We start from the raw sequence: 20975 nt of genomic DNA, 5'->3' as shown, positions 1-20975 counted from the left end.
ACAAAGCTGAAAAAATGAATTCAGTGTGTTCGTTTCCACAAAAATGCAGACAAATTTCTCTTTCTCCATAACAACCTCACAAAAGTTTGCACATCCGAGAGGAACTCATAAGATTTCATTAGTTTATTCTCCCTCATCAACCCTACAGGCTGGATCTCGCATCTTGCGAGTTATATCTGTTTGGCCCAGTCAAGGATGCATTCCGTGGGAAGCAGTACGTGCATGATGTGGAGGTTATTGATGCAGCAAGATGTAAAATGAGTGGAGAATAATATGGCGTATTGGAATCCTGAATAAAACCAACCTACTTTCAGAAAAGAATGTGTTGCATTACTTATTGTAAACCCTCATATTCTACTTACCATGAGAGCAACAAAATGCCCCCTGGTGTAGCGAAGAAGGGAACCGCAATTTCACATAAAAATAAATACTAACTCAACCACATTATATAAGTGAGTTTTGCTGGATGAAGAATGGGAAGCAGTAAATGAGAAATTTATTTATTTCCCAGAGCAATTCTTATAACGCTATAAATCAGTTTCCTTCTAAAATTAATGAGGGAAAATTAGAGTGGAAATTGAGAAAAATGATGACTAACAACTAGGATTACAGTATCTTGTGTCACAATGAAATAATTTTAACACATGGGGCAAGCTCTAAATTAAGTCTTACTGCCACAGTGCAGCAATATTACACAATTTGTAGTGTCATAATAAAAGCAAATACCATGCACTATGCATGAAAAATTCTAAATTCCAAGAATGGAGCTTTCTTGGGTAAGAATCAGATAATCTCAATGAGGTAAATAATTAACTCACTGGTGACAGTAGCAGTGAGACAGATGATGGTGAACTGGCCACTTAATGAATTCGTCCTAACAGTAGGAGAAAACACAGAGTGAAATTTGGGGCATAGAGAGCAAATCTATGGACACACATTAAATACCCAACCAACAGACATCAGTTTTTTACTATGATTTTATTTGAAGTACAATATCAAAATTTTGTGCTGACTTGGTACAAACTCTCATTATCAGCTGATGAGTTAAGATGTATTTCCTGAAAGGGTAAAGTATACAGTTCTTTAAGTGACCCATCTATTTCCTTCACATATTATTACAATTTTTTGAGAAAATAGCTTAGGCCTATAGCAAAATAATGAACCAATTCTCTGACCGTAACTTTTTAAAAACAGCTCATGTGTTCTTCTGTAAAGGCAGAGAAAGCAATATATTATTTCACAAACTCAGTTTTGATAGAACTAAACAAGAAAGATTATCCAGTTGGCATTTTCTGTAATCTTACCAAAGCCTTTGTTTGAGTAAATCATGAAATTCCACTAGAGAAATGAAAATGGTATTGTGTTAAATGTGTTGCCCTTGCAAAGATGGAGTAATTACACACCTGGAAATTGAAATAAGAACACCGTGAATTCATTGTCCCAGGAAGGGGAAACTTTATTGACACATTCCTGGGGTCAGATACATCACATGACCACACTGACAGAACCACAGGCACATAGACACAGGCAACAGAGCATGCACAATGTCGGCACTAGTACAGTGTATATCCACCTTTCGCAGCAATGCAGGCTGCTATTCTCCCATGGAGACGATTGTAGAGATGCTGGATGTAGTCCTGTGGAACGGCTTGCCATGCCATTTCCACCTGGCGCCTCAGTTGGACCAGCGTTCGTGCTGGACGTGCAGACCGCGTGAGACGACGCTTCATCCAGTCCCAAACATGCTCAATGGGGGACAGATCCGGAGATCTTGCTGGCCAGGGTAGTTGACTTACACCTTCTAGAGCACGTTGGGTGGCACGGGATACATGCGGACGTGCATTGTCCTGTTGGAACAGCAAGTTCCTTTGCCGGTCTAAGAATGGTAGAACAATGGGTTTGATGACGGTTTGGATATACCGTGCACTATTCAGTGTCCCCTCGACGATCACCAGAGGTGTACGGCCAGTGTAGGAGATCGCTCCCCACACCATGATGCTGGGTGTTGGCCCTGTGTGCCTCGGTCGTATGCAGTCCTGATTGTGGCGCTCACCTGCACGGCGCCAAACATGCATACGACCATCATTGGCACCAAGGCAGAAGCGACTCTCTTCGCTGAAGACGACACATCTCCATTCGTCCCTCCATTCACCCCTGTTGCGACACCACTGGAGGCGGGCTGCACGATGTTGGGGCGTGAGCGGAAGACGGCCTAACGGTGCGCGGGACCGTAGCCCAGCTTCATGGAGACCGTTGCGAATGGTCCTCGCCGATACCCCGGGAGCAACAGTGTCCCTAATTTGCTGGGGAGTCGCTGCGGTCCGGTCCCAGGTCGACGGGCACGTGCACCTTCCGCCAACCACTGGCGACAACATCGATGTACTGTGGAGACCTCATGCCCCACGTGTTGAGCAATTCGGCGGTACGTCCACCCGGCCTCCAGCATGCCCACTATACGCCCTTGCTCAAAGTCCGTCAACTGCACATATGGTTCACGTCCACGCTGTCGCGGCATGCTACCAGTGTTAAAGACTGCGATGGAGCTCCGTACACCACGGCAAACTGGCTGACACTGACGGTGCCGGTGCACAAATGCTGCGCAGCTAGCGCCATTCGACGACCAACACCGCGGTTCCTGGTGTGTCCGCTGTGCCGTGCATGTGATCATTGCTTGTACAGCCCTCTCGCAGTGTCCGGAGCAAGTATGGTGGGTGTGACACACCGGTGTCAATGTTTTTTTTTTCCATTTCCAGGAGTGTATGATGGTGCACACAGTCAGAATGTGAAATTTTCCTGTTCTGACATCAGTATTCTATTGTTATTTGGTGACAGATGCTGATTTCTTCTGTGAAGCAACAGTTGATGTAAAGGATAAAGAAGGTTAAAGTTTTCCATATGAAACACAATGGCTATCAAGAAGAAAGACAGTGCACCGCTTATGAAGTTGTTTCATCAGAGTGGCATCAACAGCAGCTCTGCATTGCAAGAACATCGCTGACAGCAGCATTTGTGAAGAATACCCATGTCAACAAATGGGCTACAAAATATAAGAATTTTGAAGAAATTGTTGAATTAGGTCATGTGGCCAGGAGAGGCAGGCAGTTCATTGCCCTGGTAGTTGTTGTTGAAGTTGCTGTAGTTATCGCTGAGCATGGAGAACATAGCTCATGCTCTGCAGACAGTGCTTGATTTGTGTCATGGAAATTGTCTCTGTCATAGTCAACAGTTCAAAAGATTTTGTGGCGCATCTTACAGTGTTATTCCTACAACAGGATGCAACAGAATATGGGCCTGGTAACAGCAATGAGACAGGAGAAAAAGTAATTGAGTTCTGCTATAAATTTCAGCTAGTAATAGTGAATATTCTGTTCAAGAGTCACGAGAACAGGAGGTACACTTGGAAAAGGTCAGGAAGTACAGTAAGATTTCAGTTAGATTACATCATGGTCAGGAAGAGATTCTGAAACCAGATATTGGATTGTAACATACACCCAGGGGCAGATACAGACTCAGATCACAATTTAGTAATGATGAAAAGTAAGCTGGAGTATAAAAGACTACCCAGGAAGAATCGCTGCACAAAGAAATGAGATATGGAAGCACTAAGGAAAAAGGAGATACATCTGAAGTCTTGATGCTACAGATACTGCAATAGATCAATAGGCCGTTGCTTTGGTAAGGAATGGACATCCCTAAAAAGGGCAGTCACAGAAGTTGGAAAGAAAAACACAAGCACTAGGAACGTAACTGCAAATAAACAAAAAAATGTGAAGAAATCATAAAACAAATGGGAGTCAGAAGGACCGATTCAGCATACAGAAAAAACAAAACAACCTTCGGTGAAATTAAAAGTGATGGCAGTAATATTGAGAGTGCAATGGGAATTCTACTACTAAATGTAGATGTGAGAGTAAATAGGTGAAAGGAGTGCACTGAAGGCCTGTATGAGGGATGACTTGTTTGATGACATGATACAAGAAGAAGCAGAAATTGACAGGGAAGAGAGAGGGGACCCAGTATTACAATCAGAATTTGATAGAGCATTGGATGACTGAAGTTCCCATAAGACAGATGGCACGGATAAAATTCCTTTGCATTTCTAAACTCATTGGGATGTGTGTAATGCATGAGACTGGCAATATACCACAATACTTTTGGACATCATCCACACAATTCCGAGGACTGCAATGGCTGACAAGTGTGAATTATTGCATAATCAGCTTAACAGTTCATGCATTCAAGTTGCTGACAAGAATCTTATACAGACGAATCAAAAAGAAACTAAGGGTCTGTTAGATGACACTCAATTTGGCTTTTGGAAAACTAAAAGCACCAGAGAGGCAGCTCTAATGATGCAGTTGTTGATGGAAGCAAGACAGAAGAAAAATCAAGACACATTCATAGGATTTGTCATCCTGAAATAAGCATTTGACAATGTAAAATGGTGTAAGATGTTCAATATTCTAAGAAAAATAGGGGTAAGCTATAGGGAAAGATTTGTAATAAACAATATGTCCTAGAAACAAGTGGGAACAATATGGGTGGGAGACCAAGAACAAAGTGCTCATATTAAAAAGGGTGTAAGACAGGGATGGAGTCTTTTGTCCCTACTGTTCATTCTATACAATGAATAAGCAATGGCGGATATAAAAGAAATTTTCAAAAGTGGGATTAAAATTCAAGGTGAAAGAATATCAATTATAAGATTTGCTGATGACACTGCTATACTCAGTGCAGGTACTACTGCATAAATTTAGAGAACCAGCACTTGAGACTGACTGCAGAACGATTCTACTCCTGCCAATGTTCACTTCGCATAAGGACCACGAACACAAGATGCAATAAATTAAGGTTTACACAGAGGCTTTTAAACAATCAATTTTTCTGCACTTTATTTGCAAGTGTAACAGGAAAGGAAATGACTAATAGTGGTAAAATGTGCCCTCCACCATGCACCATACGGTAGTTTGTGGAGTATGTAGACGTGGATGTGTCATCTTCCCCCTCCCCCACCCCCCTCACCGTGTATGCTCCCCAAGTGTACCAGTGAATAAACAACATACCTAAGATATTTCTGAATCATGAGATGCATTTCAGCTGCCACTTGAGCACTCAGAACACCATCAGGTTAATTATAACCACCTGGGGCTATCATGGAAACAAGACTAAATTCAGAGTGGGGAAATATTAAGTACAGTGTCACACTAAGTTTGGTGTTTGATATACTTCTGTTCTTGAGGTACATAAATGATTTACATTGGCATTGAAAAACTCTTCAAAAAATGTGATGTTTGGTAATAATGTGCCCAACACAAGTAAACCATACACAGCCAGCTCAATAATGTAACAAACTTACAACTAGTTCACAGCAAACAGTTTAACTCTCAATCTTTCAAAGACTCTACATAAATTATGCAATTTCAAACAAATACAAATAACTTACAAGTACCAGAAATTTGTATCAATCTAACACACTGGATGATGCTCCTAAGCATCCTGCTGGATAATTAACTGAGGAGGCACCTTAACAAGGATAAGTTGACCCAAAACCTTAGTTCTGTCCACTTTGCACTTAGAAACCTCTCTCATTATTTGACTTGCAGACAGAGCAGATAGCATACTTTCACTAAAACCTGTCCTGTGGCATCATGTTCTATATAAATGCTGCTCATGCCAGAAAAGTACTTGTTGTCTGGTTGAAAGGTATCCAAAATAAAATTTAAGATCTCACAAACAATTCATAGAAATGCAGCCAAGTTACATCACTACAAAAAGCATCTCTGGAAGTTTTGTTTCCCATAGTTGGCAAGGGTGCACATAACATCTGTTTTGCTAAAATGGCAACTTGTTTGAGAGCAGGTTCAGGGTATTTTACAGCTGTCAGAGGTGCAATCTGTTACATCTGTATGATTATGTTTTTCTTATGAGGAAAATCATTCGGTTCTGGAAGAATAAACTGAGAACTACAGGTGGTCTGCTATGTGTAAAATCTTCCAGAAAGCCACACACATCTGAAGAAAATATCAGTCGCTTTAGTGATGCATTTCAATGGAGCCCGTGTAAATCTGTTTGTGCTGCTAGTTCAAAGTTACAGATTCCATATTCGACAGCACATGGCATGTTCTACAAAAGGCTCTGTCTAAGAGCATGCAAGCTTCAAATGAATCATGCAATAAAGTTGCACATCAGAAATACAGAAGATTGTTAAGTTGCATAACTATCTCCAGCATGTGAATTTCTCTGACAAAGTGGTGTTTCATACTAGTGGAGTTGTAAACAGACACAATGGAAGAGTGTGGGGCTGCAAAAATCCTCACGTCATATGTGAAATGGAGAGGGATAGCCCGTAAGTCAATGTGTGGACTGACTTATGCATAGCACTTTGATAGGACCATCCTTCTTAGTAGAACAGACAGTGCCTGGAGTTTCATACCTGGATATGCTCAAAGAGTTCATCCTCCCACAAGTACCACATGAAACTACCTTCCAGTAGGACGGAGCACTGCCACATTTCAGCTCGTTAGGGAATTTATGAATAGAGAAATGCCTGGGAAGTGGACTGGCAGACATGGGCAACTGCTTGGGCTGCTAGGTCTCCAGACTTAACCCCATTACATTTTTTCTTTTGGTGTTATGTCAAAAGCATGATCTACCATGTTAAGATTAACAGTCTGCAGCATCTAAAGGGTCACATATGGTTACTGTGGCAACAGTTACACCAAACTTGCTCCATGCTAGATGGAACACGGTGGAATATCATCTAGTTATTTGTGGTGCTATCGGGGGAGGGGGGTGGTGGTCCTATATTAAAATCTACTGAGGGTGTGATATTCAGGAAAAAATCTTTAGTAGTGTCCTTCTGCAACTATTCTACAGAAGCCTAATCAAGCACCTAAGTCTTCTTACACTTGCATGCAAGTACATATACTCTCTAATAGTATTTGGGATTAATAACGTAAGTGAATTTAGGATGAACTCAGCAATTCTGAACCACAATATTAGAAGTAAATTTATTTTTATTTATTAATTTTTTTATTTTGGATTAGATTCCCTGTCTAGTGTTCAGAATACAGTTCTATATTCTGATACAAGGATCTTTAACAGGTTGCCAGAAGACATCAGGAACAAAATAAAAAATTACTAGATATTCAGAAACATAGTGAAAGTGATTAATGTTAGCCACTCTTCTTATAATTTATCAGAATATTATGAAAGGAAAGTTGCTACTCACCGTATAGCAGAGATACTGAGTTGTAGATAAGCACAACAAAAAGACTGTCACAGATAAGCTCTCGGCGAGCAAGGCCTTTGTCAAAAACAAATAAAAACACACATACATGAGAGAGAGAGAGATCGTCTATTTTTGATGAAGACTTTTTACTGGCCGAAAGCTTATTTGTGACAGTCTTTTTGTTGTGCCTATCTACGACCCACCGGCTCTGCTATATGGTAAGCAGTAACTTTCCTTTCTTAGTATTGATATTGTTACATCCCATACTGGATTTTCCATTGTTTAACTTATCAGAATATTTATATCTGGGGATAGAGATTCCTGTTCATCTTGAACAGCATTTTAACAGTTTTTGCATAGAGACAGCTCAGTGTTCAATGAGGTCAGTGAAGTGACATAAATGTTAAGTAAATAATAGAGGATAAGGACAGCAGCTGAATAGTGTAAGTAGAACAATGGATTATTTTCTGATCATGTAAGTATACAGGAGCCTCTAGAATAACATAGAAGTAATTCTCATAGTTGCCAATGTGAATAGATTAACGTTAATCAATTTTTGTCTAGTATACTTTACAGAATCAGCCTGCGGTGACTGGTTTTGAAAGATTATTGTATAATTTGACTGGTTTATCATCCTCCAAGCCTCCCATTACAACAGGATTTACAGAACATATGTCATTGAACCAGTGTGAGTGAGTGCATAGTTAGCAAAGCAAGTATTATACAGTCTAAGACTCCTCAACAATGAATAGTAATATCCATAATTATAAAACAAGAAACAAGGATGATTTAATGGAGGAATAAATACAACATCCTTGTGTTAAATAACAGTGTGTTATTTCATCCAAAATTTTATTAAATTGAAAATGACAGCTATATAGATTTAAAACTTAATGAAACAAAATGTGACAGGTACAATTCTATAGCACTGATAACTACACAGCTCATCAGCATTTTAATCTTCATATTACTGTTCACATCCTAATTTGCAAACTATCCTTTCTCTCCCTCTCCCCCCCCTCCTCCCCCCTAAATCTCTCTCTCTCTCTCTCTCTCTCTCTCTCTCTCTCTGTGTGTGTGTGTGTGTGTGTGTGTGTGTGTGTGTGTGTGATTTTCGGGATGCAGGCTCACTGCTGACATCTAGACTGAATCCACAGACAAACAGCTTCATTGAGCAAATTAATAGAAGAGAATATCTCCAGTGATATGTTTGTGTCTTACCAGTGTTAGTGACATTATCATAATCTGCATTTATTAGCTTGCATTTTCGATCAGGACATCTTATTACATTGATTTAGGTGCATGTATGTGTTGAATATTGTAACTGCATACAGTCGATACACACGAGCTCTTGGAAATAATGGTTTCTTCCCCGTGGAGGAAACGAGATGTTGTGGAAGGTTAAAAAGGGTATGCAGGTCATTTAGATTTGTTGTGTGGTCCTCAAAACACATGGGTCACTCTCATTCTGGAACCTGTCTTGTCACATTCCCCAATTTATGCGTCTCTCCTGCCTGAGGGAGAAATCAATAGTTCCACAAGTTAGGACATAATGAGTCCTTTTATATGTATCTGTTACATTACACATTTCTCCTAAAGGCAAGTACTGGCCAGCAATACTTTCTCATGATTTCATAGTTTTCTTGAGAGAATTACTCTTTTGATATAATTAGATATAAATTTTGATTCCATCCTAGAAGTCTTGGCAAATCTTGTACTGCCATTATCTTTTATTTTTTTCATCAGTCATATCTGTTGCTGAGCTATGTATATTCATTAACACTGTTGTGTACATGTACACTAAGTGAAAGACCTGGCAAATCATGTAACAGTGTATGAGTAACATGGCTGTCTTTGAACATACTGACCTGGTACAGGAGGTCGCAACCTCTTGTCGTAGCGTTCCTTCCTGAGCAGCTCATCCAGGATTTCTTTATCTGACTTCCCATCGCTGAAGTCATCGAATCTGCCAATAGAAATAGTATTGGGTAACTTAACTTTAAATATCAACAGTAACTTAAATTGAGCTGCTGATGTGTGTGCACATCTACCAAAATCTACTACAACAACAGCAATTATAAAATTTGGTGTACATGCATCATGTGTAACAAACTAACTCAGTGACAGAAGATACTGAAATATACTCCCCCCCCCCCCCCCCCCCCTTGTGTATTCTCACCGAAAGGTTTAACATAACAGATAGAAAATATTATCATTTGAAATTTCAGCATAGTACGCCTAAATATTGACCTGGAATTATTAGAGTTAAGTTTATTGAAGCAAAAGTAATCTGGGTGCCCTGTGTGGGGTATGGTCAATGACAGTGAACCCAAGGCACTGGATTGTTTCAGATGCCGTAGCACTCGTGTGGTCTGGTTCTGTCTTGCTGAAGGATAGGGCGCTCGATGTGTGGATAAACTTTTTGAAATTGTGCTTCCAGTTTTATGGGCATCTGTTTCTCATGCACTGACATAATTATGTTACACATGGCCGTGTTGCATGCTACAATCTGAAGCCCTCTAGTGGTAGAGGATTGCAACTTATGTCACAAAGTAGGAAAGTGACCAAGTAATATCCATGACATGTAGTACCTCAAGCAACATGGAGAACAGAATACAAAATTTTGGAGGCATTAAAGTTCAGCTTGTCCTCATACATGTACACTCCATGGAGAATAGACGAGTGATAGGAAAAGATCAATCACTAACGAAATGAAGTCAGTAAGAATTGACTGCTTTTTGGTCATTACCAGCATTAACTAAAAGACAACATCGTATTTAATGTTTGTACCATAAGATCACTTCAAATTCAGTTGCGTCAGTAATCCCATGTGTTACTTCTGCTTTTGTACATGTAGATGCCAACAACACAGCATTACCTCCTAGTCAATTTTGGCCATGACCAGACAGGAGTGAATAACAGCCAATGTCATTTATATTTTCCCAAACTGCTACTCCCACTGACCACATCACCAAATCATCAAAGATTTCACATACACCATGTCAAAAGGAATATTTCCATTTCATTGAGCAGCAGGTGACTAAAGTGCAATTGGACTGAACAGTTTCCATTCATTGATTCATCAATGTGTTCCATAGGTTTCATAAAAGGCAAGTGTTTAAGAGCAACTCTTAAGGAATGGGAAAGACCCATGTTAGAAAACTGCTACATCCACAAAGAGAGTTTCATTACAGATTCAAGAAAAGTCAAAACCTAGGAGACAAACAGAAACTAAATGAAACAAAATGAGCATAAGGAGAGCAATGAAACATTGGAAGTAAAATTTTGTTAACCAGTGTGACTAAAAACCATAAGAGGTTTTAATCTTTCATAAAATTGGTAAATGGTTTGAAATCATCTATTCAGAGACTCAGTAACCATACAGGCACCAAAATGGTATGTAACAGAGAAATGGCCGGAATACTGGTTTTGGTCTTTCAAATAGTTTTACCACTGAAGACCATAATATGCTCTCTCCATCCAATCACTATGCAAACACTGACATGGCAGATACTGAGGTAACACACTGTGGAACAGAAAAGCAACAACAATCCCTTCATAGTGGAAAGACATCAGGACCAGATGAGATACCTGTAAGATTCTACAAAGATTATGCAAAGGAACTAGTTATCTTTCTAGCAGCAGTTTACCATAGTTCTATGGAGATATGAAGGGTACATAGCAAATGGAAAAAAGTATCTGTTAAGAATGGCTGTAGGACTGATGCACATAATTATAGGCCTATATTTTTGATGTCAATCTATTGTATAATTATGGAACACATTATGCTCACAAATTATGACTTTTTGGAAAATGAAAATCTCCTTTATAAAATCAATTCCAAAAAAAGAGATCTTGAAAAACTCACTGTTCTTGCATGAGATCCATAGTGCTGTAGACAATGGTACTCGGTTCAATGCCACGTTCCTTGACTTCAGGAAGGCATTTGACACTGTCCTGCATTGCGATTTAGTAAAAAGAATATGAGCTTACCCAGTATCGGACCACATGTGCGACTGGATTCAAGACTTCCTTGCAGATAGGACCCAACACGATGCTCTTAATGGAACAAAATTGACAGCTGTAGAGGTAATTCCAGGAGTACCAAAAGGGACAGGACCGTTACTGTTTAAAATGCATATAAATGATCTAGTGGAAAGAGTCGGCAGCTCTTTAAGACTGTTTGGAAGTGACGTGGTTGTCTGTAAGGAAGTAGCATCAACAGAAGACTGTAAAAATTAGCAAAATGATCTAGAGAGTATTGCTGAATGGCACAGCCTCTGAAAGTTGAAGCCAAACGTAAATAAAAGTAATATATTTTGCATAAATAGGAAAAGAAATCCGCTACTATACAACTACACTACTGACAATGAACTGCTGGAAATAGTATCTACTGTAGAAGAGTGATCTTAAGTGGAACAATCACATAAAACAAATATTAGGAAAAGCAGATGCCAGACTGAGATTCATAGGAAGAATCATTATGAGATGTAACTCGCCCATGAAAGAAGTGGTTTACAAGGCATTTGTTCAATCAGTTCTTGAGTGCTGTTCATCAATCTGGGATCCTTATCAGGTAGGACTGATGGGAGAGAGAGAACGGCACGTATCGTCATGGGATCGTTTAGTCGGTGTGAGAGCATTACTGAAATCCTCGACAACCTCCAGGTGCTACAAGAAAGGAATTGTGCATCACGGACAGATTCACTATTGAAATTTCGAGGGAGTACTCTCTGGGGAGAGTTGGGCAACATACACTACTGGCCATTAAAATCGCTACACCACAAACGTGACATGCTACAGATGCAAAATTAAACTGACAGGAAGAAGATGCTGTGATATGCAAATGATTAGCTTTTCAGAGCATTCACACCAGGTTGGCGCCAGTGGCGACGCCTACAACGTGCTGACATGAGGAAAGTTTCCAACCGATTTCTCATACACAAACAGCAGTTGACCAGCGTTGCCTGGTGAAACGTTGTTGTGATGCGTCATGTAAGGAGGAGAAATGCATACCATCATGTTTCCGACTTTGATAAAGGTCAGATTGTAGCCTATTGCGATTGCGGTTTATCGTATCGCGACATTGTTGCTCATGTTGGTCGAGATCCAATGACTGTTAGCAGAATATGGAATCGGTGGGTTCAGGAGGGTAATACAACACCATGCTTGACCCCAATGGCCTCATATCACTAGCAGTCAAGGTGACAGGCATCTTATCCGTATGGCTGTAATGGATCGTGCAGCCACGTCTCGATCCCTGAGTCAACAGATGGGGACGTTTGCAAGGCAACAACCATTTGCACAAACAGTTCGATGACGTGTGCAGCAGCATGGACTATCAGCTCGGAGACCACAGTTGCGGTTACCCTTGACACTGCATCACAGACAGGAGCACCTGTGATGGTGTACTCAATGATGAACCTGGACGTACGAATGGCAAAATGTCATTTTTTTGGAAGAATCCAGGTTCTGTTTACAGCATCATGTTGGTCGCAACCGTGTTTGGTGACATTGCTGTAAACGCACGCTGGAAGCATGTATTCGTCATTGCCACACTGGCATATCACCCGGCGTGATGGTGTGGCATGCCATTGGTTACACATCTCAGTCACCTCTTGTTCGCATTGACGGCACTTTGAACAGTGGACATTACATTTCAGACATGTTACGACCTGTGGCTCTACCCTTCATTCGATCCCTGCAAAATCGTACATTTCAACAGGATAATGTATGACCGCAAGTTGCAGGTCGTGTAAAGGACACAGACAGAAAAAGTTCAACTGCTGCCCTGGCCAGCACATTCTGCAGATATCTCACCAATTTAAAACGTGTGGTCAATGGTTGCCGAGCATCTGGCTCGTCACAACACTGTGGTGTCACCGCCAGACACCACACTTGCTAGGTGGTAGCCTTAAAATAGGCCGCGGTCTGGTAGTATACGTAGGACCTGTGTGTCGCCACTATCAGTGATTGCAGACTGAGCGCCGCCACACGGCCGGTCTAGAGAGACTTCCTAACACTCGTCCCCAGTTGTACAGCCGACTTTGCTAGCGATGGTTCACTGACTTCTACACTCTCATTTGCCAAGACAATAGTTAGCATAGCCGTCAGCTACATTATTTGCTATGACCTAGCAAGGCGCCAGTATCTGTACTACTGATATTGTGAATCATGTACCATAAAGAGCGACGTTCGTCATTAATGGATTAAAGTTAAGTATTCCACCAGATACGTCCGTTTTTCTCAATTCTAATTCCCTTGTCATGTTCCAGACCTCACGCCAGCCTGCGTGAGCTGAAAGGCGTGCATTTCGGCCTCCATTGGTTACGAGGTGTTGGCTCTCCTGCCAACCACAACAAATACGCCATTCACTACTCTTGATGAACTGTGGTATCACGTTGAAGCTGCATGGGCAGCTGTACCTGTACGCGCCATCCGAGGTCTGTTTGACTCAATGCCCAAGCGTATCAAGGCCGTTATTACGGCCAGACATGGTTGTTCTGGGTATTGATTTCTCAGGATCTATGCACAGAATTTGCGTGAAAATGTAATCACATGTCAGTTCTAGTATAATATGTTTGTCCAATGAATACCCGTTTATCATCTGCATTTCTTTGTGGTGTAGTAATTTTAATGGCCAGTAGTGTATTACTGCCTGCCACATATATCTCACAATATGACTGCAATGGAAAAATTTGAGAAATTAGAGCTAATACAGAGGCTTATTGACAATTATCTTCCCATGCACCAATCATAAGTGGAAGAGAGGAGTTGATCAGTTAGTGGCAGTAGAAGTACCCTGTGGCACACACCATTAGGTGGCCTGTGGAATAATTGTGTAGATGTAGAAAAAATGAGAACATACAGTGATGTGGAACAAGGCAAGGTATACATTAACGGGATAGAAACTTTATCTGTGAACTTTACTAACAATGAACTACCACTAGATTGCATAATGCTATTCACACTTATGCCACTTAAATTTACACAAGTAAATTAGTATGGAAACTGCTACTTTGAAGGAAACTGCTGGCTCTGCATTTTTACCATGCAACTGCTCTTTATCTGCTATCAGCAACTAAACATTTATTGACTGTTTCGTTAATTCTTGGCAGAATATTTTATACATTATGAAAGAAAACACAACACTGGTGTAATATTCTTCAATATTTACTGTTCAATGTTACAAACAGGTTTTTGGCTGTTATGCTATCGCGAGGAACAAAGATAAATATGTGTGGCTGCAAAATTTTTGTAGGCTCAAACATTTTAAATGAATGCATCTATTCAGTATCTTTGTTGGTTGTCAGGATGACAATGTGGAGAGATCACACTGCTGCCATAACCAGCAAACTCAGTTTAGCTAAATTTTTACTGCAAAACATTAGACCACTCATTAACAGAGGATGCTATGTGAATGTTGTCTTCCTTATATTTTGGTGTTGTCATGACCTACGGAATAGAAATATGGGGTCAGTAGAGAGTGCAAAAAAATTTTTAAACAGCAAAAAGTAACCATCAGAACAATGGCTAAACCAAGAACAGACCAGCTGTTGGCCATTACAACAAAAAGGTTTTAACTTTCTACTGTATGTATACATAAAAGACTACTTTTTGAACAGATACATAACCATGCTACATAAGAAAGTATAAAGTTAAGAGTTATGTTACACAACAGAGCTAAACTTGAAAGAAGTACTGCTTATAAATAGAAACAAAATGCATATAGTTAGTGGGTAGATTGTATAATAGATACAAAATGAGTACTTATGTATGATGCTATTATATTTAAAAATGATATAACTTGATAATTACGTAGTGTATGTAATTATTATTGCGTTAAACTGACACTGCAGGTATGTACTTGGATCTGACATATATATATGCACCCCAAGTTGCTAAATAAAATGTAGTGTAAAGCTACTGAATAATGGCAGGGAGGCCACGAAGAAAAAGGCTTCTAATTTTTTAAAACTATGAACATAAATAAAATATGTAACACATTAAATAATGAATTATATAATGAATTACAACTGTTCTAAGAGAAAATAAACTGAACAATATACTTTGGTGACATGTTCCAAAGGAATGGTGAAACAAAATAATTTTGTCTTCAAAAAGTCCAATATTACAAATAGGTAAGATATAAGTGTGAGATTAAGCAGGTAAGTGAAGCAGCTATGATTAGTCCTACTCACAAAAATTAACTATGTAAGTGAAATTATGGTAACCGATACAAAGGAAAACGATGGGGAATGTGAGTGGGAGGGGTAATTTACAACATCGTCTGGGTGGGATTACAAGCAGTATCTGCAGTTAGAAGTAGCAAGTAAAGAAGATGTGATCATTCAGCACTAAGACTGGGTAAATGGACATGTATTGAATTATTTCCATTGGTTTAGGGTACATTTTCCTTCCATTATGAGTGTGACATCCTGTTGCACATTTTAACTTTGGCCTTTCTCAAGCAGGTGGTCTGCACAAATATAGTCTCCTCCTATAATATTGCTTTCAGCTCATGAATATTTTTCTGGTGGTCTGACCTGTATAGAATTTGCCACAATTAGAAGTGACTTACTATGTTCCATTTTTTCACAGCCAATGTGCTCCCTTTAGCACTGGGCAAAGACCAACCAGCAGTGTTGTGCATGCATAAATATTGCTTTGCAGTTCCTGGTTTTACGCTTTCTGGGCACATTTGGAAAGACTTTTGGTCGTATGGTGCTGCATTTATTAATGCCTTGAGGTGGTGGGTCGAGAACAGAAACAGAAACAACATAGCTCCTCTCTCCTTTACCCTGTTTTTTTTTTTTTTTTTTTTCAACACATCCGTTCAATTTGATTTTTGGTGTACAGTATGGTAAGAATGTACCAGACAGACTATTAAGTACAGTATTAACAGGATTTTCTTTGTTGCAACGTTTTCAAATATTAATGGAATATTTGTTACAATGTACATGACCAAGTTTTCACAAAGATAAAAACATTAATTTTCCAGAGTAATTTCAGAAAAAGAATGCAGTACATAGATATTGTCTTCAGTCAGAAACTGAATACTGTAAGTTAATATATTAAACTTCTATTAACAGAGACAAATGTCTGAAAAGTGTATCAAGATAGAACTCTCTTCTCTACTAAGTGCAGTGTTCGCAGTAACTGTGAGGAAGTAAATCAGTGAATTTGGTTGAAAACTATTTGCCAGTGCCACTATTTCTGTTAGAGCTATTTTCTGGGGATACAGTTTTATTTGGATTATTTCTTTACTGTGCAATTTTTTCTTTGTTGAAAGAGTGTTTTATTTTGTTGAGGATAGTACTTGAGTTTTGTTTATTTTGATGACTGAGTGGAGGATTCCACAATACTAGTCGCAATGGAGTTTCAAATCTGACCTCCTGCTTGTTCTCGGAATTACACAGTGGCCTCTTTTCCTAGCATGAACACTTTAATACCGGTAGTTAGCCACCCTTACCTCTGCTTCTCTTAAATTTGCCTTTATTTGTTTTAGGGGAGACGAAGCCTCAAATAACGCTGGAATATTTTAAAAAAAGTTACATTTTCCAACACAGTCTGCTTCATTAATTAATTCCCATCGTTCTCCCATTACGTCTCTCTAAACTCTTTGATCGAGTTATTGTTAATGATTCTGCGATACAATACTTCTATATGTACGTAACTGCTCCGTAAATTGTAATGTTAGCAGTTAACCAACTTGTGCAGATAAACCATCGACTATCGTTGTTACAGCTAAATCACTGAAAGTTGTTGATCAAAATGCTACTTAATATAAGAAAGATTAAAAGGGGCCATAACAAATTGCACCACAACCATAAAATGCTGTTTCTCAACTGACATAGTCGAAGTAGTATTAGCATTGCTACATTCACATATTTTGCGAAAAACGAAACAATAATTTTTTTTCGAACATACTTGTCCGATCAGTCGTTTGTTGTTTGTCCCTCTGTCCATATTACGTCAATCAGTGAGCCTCGTTTTTAAAAGCAATAAACATTTAAGGGTGCAAGTATTTGAACAAAAGGAAAACATAAGATACCAAGATACAGGCCTACCATCCAATATCTTTAACATGCATTTATTGTATTTTCTTAGAAAATATCCCGAGCTCATATGCTCGAACAGAATGATCTCCTGGGAAGAATGTCAGTGATGCGGCTAAGTGTTAGCAGTCCTTGGCTATTGTTTGGCATGCCCAACAGCCTGCAGTCAAACGAAACCTTAAATTTGAGTATGAAGTGAGTAACTTGTATCTGATTAGTGATCTATATTATTACACAGTTTTAAGGATTAACAAATAGTAGCTACGTACGCAATGACTAAACATTGCAGAAAATACAGGGTGCCCCACTCAAACCTCCCTGATTTCAAAGACCCAGGAAAAAACAAAGTAGATACGACAATGAAAAATGCACCCTATTGTAGAGCATCTCAAAGAATTTATTTATTTATCTCCAATACACCTCTACATGTGAACCATTTGTAGCATGAAGAATATCGAGTCTATATTCAGTTTCTTGCCAAGTTCTTTGTAACATTTCCTCTGTTATTGTTGCAGTCGCATTAGTGAGACGATGTCTCAACGTAGGAACATCGTCCACTTTGGTCGCACACGCAGTCCTTCACGAATCCCCACATGAAGAAATCAAGCGACGTAATGTCGGGTGAACGTGGCGGCCAGGCAATGGGTCCTCCGCGCCCGATCCAACGACTGGGAAATTTCCTTTCCAGGAACTTGCGAACAGCCGTTGACCACTGCGGCGGAGCTCCATTGTGTTGAAAAATGATGTCGGGTTGCAAGTCTTGTACCTGAGGGTACACAAACTGCTCCAACATGTCCAGACACACTGACCCGTTCACTGTTCGTTCCGCAAAGAAGAACGGTCCAAGAATCCTGTCGTGCATTAGCCCACACCAAACGTTTAGTTTAGGGCTGTCACCAACATGTTCAGTGACAACGTGCGGATTTTGCGAACCCAAAATCCGCACATTATGCTTATTAGCCCTTCCTGAAAGGTTGGCTCATCTGAGAATAAACATCATATTCTGACTCTGTCTGTCCAGCTGCGGTCGGTAAATGACATAGAATTGGTAATAAAGGTAATAATAACAGTAATATCAATATGCTGCAGCAAATTGTTGTCGGCGTGGTTTGTCGTTCGGCGTCAGATGTTGCAGAATTTGCACTTTGTAAAACGCTGGTGAACTACACGATGCAATGTTGATCGAGGTATATCAAGTTGGCTAGATGCTTGACCACTTGACTTACGTGGGCTTCTGAGAAACGTTTATCTGATGTCCTCCACTGTCTCTTCTGAAGCTCCGTAACGTGCACCGCCAGAATGTATCAGAACACTTCCTGTTGCCAGAAACTTCCTATACCATTCCTTAATTGTTTTCACATCAGGTGGATCACATTCATGCACACAACGATCATTTCTTTGCACAGTAATCGGCGGTTTTGTTTCTGCAAGCAACACTACTGCTTGCACACACTGCTGTGGTACCGCCTTTTTCACTTCAAGCGACCATGCTGCACTCTGGCGACGATACTTGGCACTTTTGACGCGGGAATATAAATTCTTTGAGATGCTCCACAATGTGGTGCATTTTTCATTGTCGTGTCTACTGTGGTTTTTCTCTCCTGGGTCCTTGAAATCAGGGAGGTTTGAGTGGGACACCCTGTATATCCAATCTATTGTAATAGAAAAATATGTACGAGGGTAATCCGTAAAGTAAGGTCTCCTATTTTTAAGTACACAGACCTGTTCATTTCTACAATGGTTTACATCAGTTTACAGCTTGAACATTTAGCTATTTTTTAACATAATACCATTTCTGTCGATGCATTTCTGTAGACGCTGTGGCAGTTTTTGTATGCCCATGTCATACCAGCTCGCCGCCAGGCCAAATGCTCTTTTAATCTAGGGAACAGGTGATAGTCACTGGGCGCCAAGTCAGGACTTCAGGATGGGTGGGTTATTATGTTCCACTGAAACTGTTGCAGGAGAGCAACAGTTTGCCGAGCGATGTGTGGGCGAGCGTTGTCATGGAAAATGTGTACGCCCTTGCACAACATTCCTCTTCTCCGGTTCTGAATTGCGTTAATTGTGGTCCCAGCGACTCAGCTACGACGACGACGTGAAAGAAGAAGTTCATAACTTTCTGAGCAGCATGGCGGCAAGCTGGTATGACATGAGCATACAAAAACTGCCATAGCGTCTACAAAAATTCATCGATAGAAATGGTGATTATGTTGAAAAATAGCTAAATGTTCAAGCTGTAAACTGATGTAAACCATCGTAGAAATAAACTGGTCTATGTACTTATAATAAACAGGAGACCTTACTTTTGGGTTTACCGTCGTATCAGTCTCCTGCTTTCCGGGCGGGGAGGTGTGCCAGTCTCCGGCACGAATCCGCCCGGAGGATTCGTGTCGAGGTCTGGTGAGCCGGCAAGTCTGTGGATGGTTTTTGAGGCGGTTTTCCTACCTCGGCGAATGCAGGCTGGTTCCCCTTATTCCGCCCTGGCTACACTACGTCGGCGATCGGCGATTGCTACGCAAACACTTTCTCCACTTACGCGTACACCATAATTACTCTAACACGCAAACATTGGGGTTACACTCGTTGTTCCCGGGGGGAAGGGGGGGGGGGGGGGCAAATCCACTTGGGGCCGAACCGCACAATAATCCTGAGTTCAGTGTGGGGCGAAAGAATTTTATTTGTGTGTAATTTAACTATAATTTCATTTCCAATTCACAAAATAAGGATACGCTCTTGCCCTGAGTTTTTCATCTGCCGCATCGTCATAAGTCTATTATCGATTTGAAAGTATCAAGATGATTGCAAGAAAGGTAAACGTACATATAGTAATGACGTTACATAGAATCACAAGTGTGATGGTTTTTTACCTTTGAAATCTGGTCAACGAGACAGGCACAGAGGGGGCGCAAAAGCTGGCCAGAGAAAAAACAGTGTAAGAATTAAACATGAGAAGTGCGTGATTTCTCCTGTCCTACCATCTGCCTATGAGAAGAAAGCTTTTTGTCGACCGTGATTATAAACGAACGCTGTTGTCACAGTGTAATGTCTACAATGTCGTTCAACTTAAGAAGCATAATAAATGAGCGCTTATTATCGTTAATACGGTTTTTGTGGAAACAGTGCACTTGATACACACAGCTAGCTCCAGCGGCGGAGTTCTTGCGGATATTAAAACCAATGTACAGCAGCTGCCGTAAACAAGAGATACAGATTTTTACTTCCAATTTCTTAAAAGTTGTATGTAATCAGTGTATTAATTACTACAACGATACATTCAATTTGTTGGGTGCTATATTTTTAGTTGCGCCATAGGGTGGTGGGGTTTCGGGTTCCGCTGAATAGGTCAAGAGTTCACTACACTCAGCTGGCGGCTACACGGGTAGCGCAGGCTGTGTGGCGTGGACCGGGCGGTTTTTTTAGGTTAGAAGGCCTCGGGAAAGTACGGGGTGGGCTGCAATGTCAAAGGGTGCATGACAATTACAGGACGTGCTTGGATCAAGGAACAGTCGGAATTATAGTTGTAAATTGTTGTAGTTGCGCTGGAAAAGTCCCTGAGCTTCAATCGCTAATAGAAAGCACAGAAGCTGATATCGTTATAGGTACAGAAAGCTGGCTAAAGCCTGAAATAAGTTCTGCAGAAATTTTTACGAAGTCTCAGACGGTGTTCAGAAAAGATAGATTAG

The 20975-nt window shown here is 40.3% G+C and overlaps 1 protein-coding gene across 7 annotated transcripts in view; it reads right to left on the bottom strand.

Moving 5' to 3' along the window:
* LOC126293306 (glutamate-gated chloride channel) overlaps window positions 1-20975 on the bottom strand; it is a 1510688-nt gene that overhangs the window by 207559 nt on the left and 1282154 nt on the right. For all 7 annotated transcript variants that reach the window (XM_049986444.1, XM_049986443.1, XM_049986446.1 and 4 more), the window contains exon 4: window positions 9100-9197. In XM_049986444.1, coding sequence (XP_049842401.1) covers window positions 9100-9197 — 98 coding nt within the window. The remainder of the gene's footprint in view (window positions 1-9099; window positions 9198-20975) is intronic.

This window comes from Schistocerca gregaria, chromosome 10 (assembly GCF_023897955.1).
Source record: "Schistocerca gregaria isolate iqSchGreg1 chromosome 10, iqSchGreg1.2, whole genome shotgun sequence".
Classification (NCBI taxonomy): domain Eukaryota; kingdom Metazoa; phylum Arthropoda; class Insecta; order Orthoptera; family Acrididae; genus Schistocerca; species Schistocerca gregaria.
The sequence above is the reverse complement of the archived record's forward strand: the minus strand, read 5'-3'. Positions and strand labels throughout refer to the sequence as shown.